Source organism: Crocodylus porosus, unplaced genomic scaffold (genome assembly GCF_001723895.1).
Source record: "Crocodylus porosus isolate Cpor-Errol unplaced genomic scaffold, CroPor_comp1, whole genome shotgun sequence".
NCBI lineage: Eukaryota > Metazoa > Chordata > Crocodylia > Crocodylidae > Crocodylus > Crocodylus porosus.
Window position 1 is genome coordinate 52,777,614 of NW_017728947.1, and position 6,281 is coordinate 52,783,894.

The window sequence follows — 6,281 nt, forward strand, 5'->3', positions numbered from 1 at the left end:
TCCTGCCCTTTGGGCAGGGGGCTGGACTCGATGATCTCCCGAGGTCCCTTCCAGCCCTAATGTCTATGAAATCTATGAAATCTATGAATTCTAGTTGCATTTTACTACTTTAATGAAGGAACATGGAACCATTAAGAATGTCTAGAACACACCTGATCCCCATGCTCCATGCAAGTAGATTCCAATAATTTCAGAGGCAAAGGAAGCAGGTCACAGTAAGTCAAATTTAAGTGTTCCCATTCCTTCACTAGTGCCTTAACTGTGGCTGAAATTACTCTGTGCAGCTGCATACAAGTTAGTTGCAATCACTAACTGCAAATGGTGGGACACAGAAAGAGAAAACGAAAGAAAAATAGAAAGTTACCCAGATGTTTAGGATTCTGCACTGATCTTGCTGTTACTAACAATTTACTGAGAGCCTGGAACAGGTACTTGCAGCCAATACGTAAGTTTTTAAAAAGATACAGAATACAGAAAGCAAGGGCGGCACAACTAGAGGTTAAGATCCTTGTTTATCTTTAAAAAAAAAATGTTCACTGCAATTCTAAAACAACTCCAGTTCTTTGCCAATTTAAAACTTTTCTTTACTATTTCCTTCCTGTTTTATTAAGTTTGGTTTTGGGGTGATCCTGTTGCCAATTACAGAACATCTGTATACAAAAAACAAACAAAAAGCCCTCAAAAACATACCTTTGTGTTTCTGACTTTTGCCACTTTGTTATCAACTTCTACAATTATTCTTCCCTCTTCTGCATTCTCTCTAAAAATAAAAAATGCAAAGGAAAAAAAAGTTTACATATGAAAACACTCAGAAAGTACATTTTTTAAAATGAAGACTGGAGAGTTCTGTTAATTATTAGGTTTGGAGTTATATTGTCTACTACAATAAACTACAACTTATATGAATAAGTCTAATACAGACAAATAATCCTCTGTAAAAAGAACACTCCAGGGCAAGAAGAAATATTTGAAAACTTATGGTCAAGCTTCTCAGCAGAAACTGGAACATAGAGCACCAGACTCAATCACCAAGCTAATGCAAAAGTTTCACACATTGATCTTAAAAGCCATGTTTTTAAATGTATTTAATTTCTGATTCTGAAAGAAAAAAAAATAAAAAAAATCAGGCTTACAAAAATGAATGGCACCAAAAAGTGTAGTAAAGCATTAATAAATACATTGATAAGGCTTATGGTTCGACTTTCCATATATCAGTCTTGTAATTAGAGACATATCAAAATCAAGGAGGCAGGCAGCCAATTTCACGGGCCAATTGTAGGGCCGGCCATTTTCATGGGCTTATTGCAGTAGTCCACCCCCCACTGCCTCCAGTTGACCAAGGAGCTCCAATGGTCCCACCCCTTGCCACTGACTGGCTGAGAGAGCTGCCCATCATGCAGCCCTGCTCCTTGCCACTGATTGGCTGAGAGCTGTCCATTGTGCAACCTCACTCCTTGCCACTAGTTGATGGGGAGAGGTGGGGCTGCATGATGGGCAGCCTCTCAGCCAGTCAGTGGTGGGAGGTGGCAGGGTCTCCCCTTCATACTGGCAGCTCCTTCCCCTACCCCTGGCTGGCTACAAGGCTGGGCCACAGCAGCCATGAAGACTGCTAGCTCCCACTGGGGAACCAGCATTTTATTTTTGTTCATTTTTTTAAATTTTGTATGTTTCATAGACATCCCCCAATGTCATGGACATTGCCTGATTTTGTGGTTTCTGTGAAATCCATGAAATCACAAATAGATTAGGTCCCTACTTACAATATTCAGAGAGGCTGTGCTACATGAACCGTACCCCATAGTTCCAAGAGACAGTTATGACTAAAAAATTATTTTCAATACACTTTTGGACTCGTTTTAAAGGAGTACAGTGCACCCCTAATGGTTAGGACCTGAGCAATACTACTTGCAACTCATGAAAGATTCCCATTCACTTCAATGGGTTACATACTTATGTATTGTTAGCTTCTGTCAGCCCATAAGTTTTTCATAGACTTCATAGACATTAGGGCTAGAAGGGACCTTGGAAGATCATCGAGTCCAGCCCCCTGCCCTAGGGACAAGAAGTCAGCTGGGGTCATAGGATCCCAGCAAGATAAATGTCCAATTTTCTTTTGAAGGCGTTCAAAGTAGGTGCTTGAACCACCTCCAATGGCAGGCTATTCCAGACCTTGGGGGCTTGGACAGTAAAGAAATTCTTCCTTATGTCCAGCCTGAAATGGTCTTGCAAGAGTTTATAACCATGAGACCTCGTCATCCCTTGGGGCACTCTGGTGAACAAATGTTCCCCCAGATCCTGGTGGACACCCTTTACAAACTTACAGGTTTCCATCAGATCGCCCCTGAGCCTGCGCTTTTCCAGGCTGAAGAGCCCCATAGGTCTCAGCTTTTCTTCATAAGGTCTCTTTTCCTGACCTCTGATCATGCGCATGGCTCTTCTCTGGACTCTCTCAAGCTTCTTCACTTCCTTTTTGAATTGTAAAGCCCAAACCTGGACGCAGTACTGCAGCTGCGGCCTCACCAAGGCCGAGTACAAGGGGAGAACGACGTCCCGGGATTTGCTTGAGAAGCATCTATGGATGCAAGCCAGCATTTTGGTTGCTTTACTAACTGCAGCATCACATTGAAAGCTCATGTTCATATTGTGGTCAATCATGATCCCCAAGTCCCTTTCATCCATAGTGCTAGCCAACGTAGCACTGCTGAGCCTATAAGGATGCTGCAGGTTTTTCCTCCCAAGGTGGAGAACCTTGCATTTTTCGGTGTTAAACACCATCGGGTTCTCATCCGCCCATTTGCTGAGCCTGTCCAGGTCAGCCTGGACCTGGAGGCATCACCCTCCTGTCCTCACATGTGGATGCTTTACCTCAAAGTTTGGTATCATTGGTGAACTTGGCCAGTCCACTTCCGACTCCATTGTCCACATCATTAATGAAGATGTTGAACAATATGGGCCAAGGACAGAGCCTTGGGGGACCCACCCCACTGGTCACAGGGCACCATGACAATTGACTTCTGTCAACTACCACCCTCTGGGTCCGACCACGGAGCCAATTCCCCAGCCAGTGGATCATGGTAGACCTGAGGCCACAGTTAGCCAGTTTTGTCAAGAGGTGATCATGAGATACCAGATCAAAGGCTTTTTTAAAGTCAAGATACACGACATCAATCTCCTCTCCCTTGTCCAGGTGATAGGTCACCTGGTCATAAAAGGAATTAATAGATGTTAGGGTCGGAAGGAACCTCAACAGATCATCAAGTCCGACCCCCTGCATAGACAGGAAAGAGTGCTGGGTTCAGATGACCCCAGCCAGATGCCCATGCAACCTCCTCTTGAAGACCACCAGGGTAGGGGACAGCACCACCTCTCTTGGGAACCCATTACAGATTTTGGCCACTCTAACTGTGAAGAAGTTCCTCCTAATGTCCAGTCTAAATCTGCTCTCTGCCAGGCTTATGGCCATTATTTCTTGTGACCCCCAGGGGCGCCTTGGTGAGTGGAGCCTCACCAATTCCCTTCTGTGCCCCCATGATGAATTTATAGGCAGCCACAAGGTTGCCTCTCAACCTTCTCTTGTTGCAGGTAGGTCTTGGTCAAGCAAGACCTACCTGCAACAAACCCATTCTGGCCATTCCTCAGGATGTTGCAGTCAGCCAGTCTGTGGAGAATGGCCTCTTTAATAATCTTTTCTAAGATCTTCCCCGGGACAGAGGTCAAGCTGATGGGCCTGTAGGTTTGCCAGATCCAGTTTCCTCCCTTTCTTAAAGATAGGCACCAGGCTGGCCTTCCTCCAATCTTCAGGCACTTCACCAGAGCATCAGGAGTTCTCAAAGATCTGTGCCAGGGGCTGAGTTATGATGCTAGCCAGCTTCTTGAGTACCCTGGGGTATAAACCGTCAGGGCCAGCTGACTTGAAGGTGTCCAGACTCTCAAGGTGTTCCTTCACGTGGTCAGTATTGATGGAGAGCAAGGAATCTCCCTCACTCAGGCCTCCCTATACTGCAATGAGCAGAGGCATCCCATGGGACTGGTGAAAGACCAACGCAAAGTATTCATTTAGTAGGCTGGCTTTTTCCTTGGCATCAATTGTCAATTGTCCCAGCTGGTTTAGTAGGGGTCCAGTGCTGCCCTTGCTCTTCTTCCTGCTCCCACATATCTTAAAAAAGACTTTTTATTGTCCTTGACACTTGTAGCCAGTTGGAGTTCTATCGCAGTCTTGGCATTCCTGGTTCACTCCCTGCAGGTCCGAACCAGTGCAGAATATTCCTCCTTGAGGTGGATCCAGTCCTCCATCCTTTGTAGGTCTTTCTTTTTAGATGCACGAGGTCCACTAGTTCCTTGCTGAGCCAAGGGGGCTGCTGTGCCCTTTTGCTGCCTTTCCTCTGAGACAGAATAGCCTTAGCTTGTACATCTAGGATCACTCCCTTGAGGAGCAACCACTCCCCCTCCCCTAGGGGTCCTGGTCCCTTAGGGCCTCACCTACAAGCCTCCTGAGCTTGTCAAAGTCAGCTTTCCTAAAGTTGAGGACTTCTGTATTGCTGACTGACTTGCTAGCTTTATGGCGGAGAGTGAAAGTGATCAGCTCGTGGTCGCTGTCACCCAGCTTCCCATCAATAGTTAGGTCACTGATTGGGTCATCCCCCATTGTCAGTACCAGGCTGAGCAGCACTTTACCTCTCGTTGGCCTGTAGATGTCTTGTGACATAGAGGTCATCCACACACGAGAGGAAGCTTTGCAATCACTCAGATTTGGCCAAGTGCTCTTCCCACAAGATGTCTGGGTAGTTGAAGTCTCCCATGACAATCATGGACCGGGAGCATGAGGCCTCAGCCAATTCCCTGGTGAACTCCTAGTCAAGCTCTTCCCTTTGGGTGGGAGGTCTGTAGTAGACTCCCACCATTGTGTCCCCTGTGCCATGTTCCTCAAGGATTTTAACCCAGAGGGTCTCTCCAGTTGTCCACCCTGGACGCCAATATCGGCTTTCAGGGACACGTAGCTCTCCTTCACATAGAGAGCTACACCCCCGCCCCTTTTGTCCCCTTGATCTCTCCAGTACAGGGTATAGCCGTCTATACCCATGGTCCAGTCATGGGTGGAGTCCCACCAGGTCTCCGTTATCCCTATGATATCGTAATTATTTTTGTAAAGCAGGAGGACAAGTTCCTCCTGTTTATTCCCAAAGCTCCTGGCATTTTTGTACATGCAGGAAAGTATCTCCTTGGGGGCCCTTGCCTTGTCCACAGCTCGCTCCAAGGCTGGGTCAGGGGTGGGCTCTCAAGTGCCTAGGCCCATTGGCTTTGCAAGGGTTGCTCAGCAGGCCAGCAGTAGCAGTAGTCCCCTCGTCCCCCAGTCAGCTTAGTTTAAAGCCTGGTGGAGCAGGTCAGCCAGTCTGTCAGTCTAGCAGTGTAGAAAAAAAAAGAAGGACGTGGGTAGGGTGAAATTATTATTTTTGTGCAAAGGCAGAAGATAGAGTATGTGGTAACTTAGGCTTTGGACATATGTTCATCATGATCCACTGGCTGGGAAATTGCCTCCGTGGTCGGACCCAGAGGGTAGTAATTGATCAATCATCATGGTGTCCTGTGACCAGTGGGGTCTCCCAAGGCTCTGTCCTTGGACCCATATTGTTCAACATCTTCATTAATGATGTGGGCAATGGAGTCAGAAGCGGACTGGCCAAGTTCACTTGATGACACCAAACTCTGGGGCAAAGCATCCACATCAGAAGACAGGCGGGTGATCCAGGCTGTGGTAGTGGATTTGGTTGGGCTTCTGGCCTTCTTGACTAGGAAAACAGACAGAGACAAGAAATGCTGATACTGCCTATTTCAGTTGTATGTTCTGAGATAAGGAATCCTGCATGCCTTGTTTTGTCTTGATATATTAACCTGTGCACAGATGTTTTCTTTAAGTAAACTGTCTGTATGTCTGTGTGTGATTTACCATTGTTTTGTTTCTCTAAAGTCGTATTTTTTTCTTTCTCTGTCTTAAGTATAAATATGCTTGTAAACTTATAGAGTTTGAGAAATCCTTTGAAACAGACAAGTGGGTGATTCCCCTTGCTGTATGAAATTCTCCCTGTGATCACAGTATAGCCCTAAATAAAGAAAAACTGGCTCTGTCAGTTCTGATTCAACCACAACGTGAAGTTTGATTTCTTCCACGAGGCTGACCTGGACAGGCTCAGCAAATGGGCAGTGGAGAACCTGATGGTGTTTAACACCGAAAAATGCAAGGTTCTCCACCTTGGGAGGAAAAACCTGCAGCATCCTTATAGGCT

At 46.2% G+C, this 6,281-nt stretch overlaps 1 protein-coding gene across 1 annotated transcript in view; it reads right to left on the minus strand.

Annotated features, from left to right (window-relative positions):
* The window catches only part of STARD9 (StAR related lipid transfer domain containing 9), a 211,932-nt gene that overhangs the window by 190,253 nt on the left and 15,398 nt on the right, over positions 1 to 6,281 (minus strand). Inside the window, exon 2 of the mRNA XM_019551344.1 lies at positions 691 to 760. Coding sequence (XP_019406889.1) covers positions 691 to 760 — 70 coding nt within the window. The remainder of the gene's footprint in view (positions 1 to 690; positions 761 to 6,281) is intronic.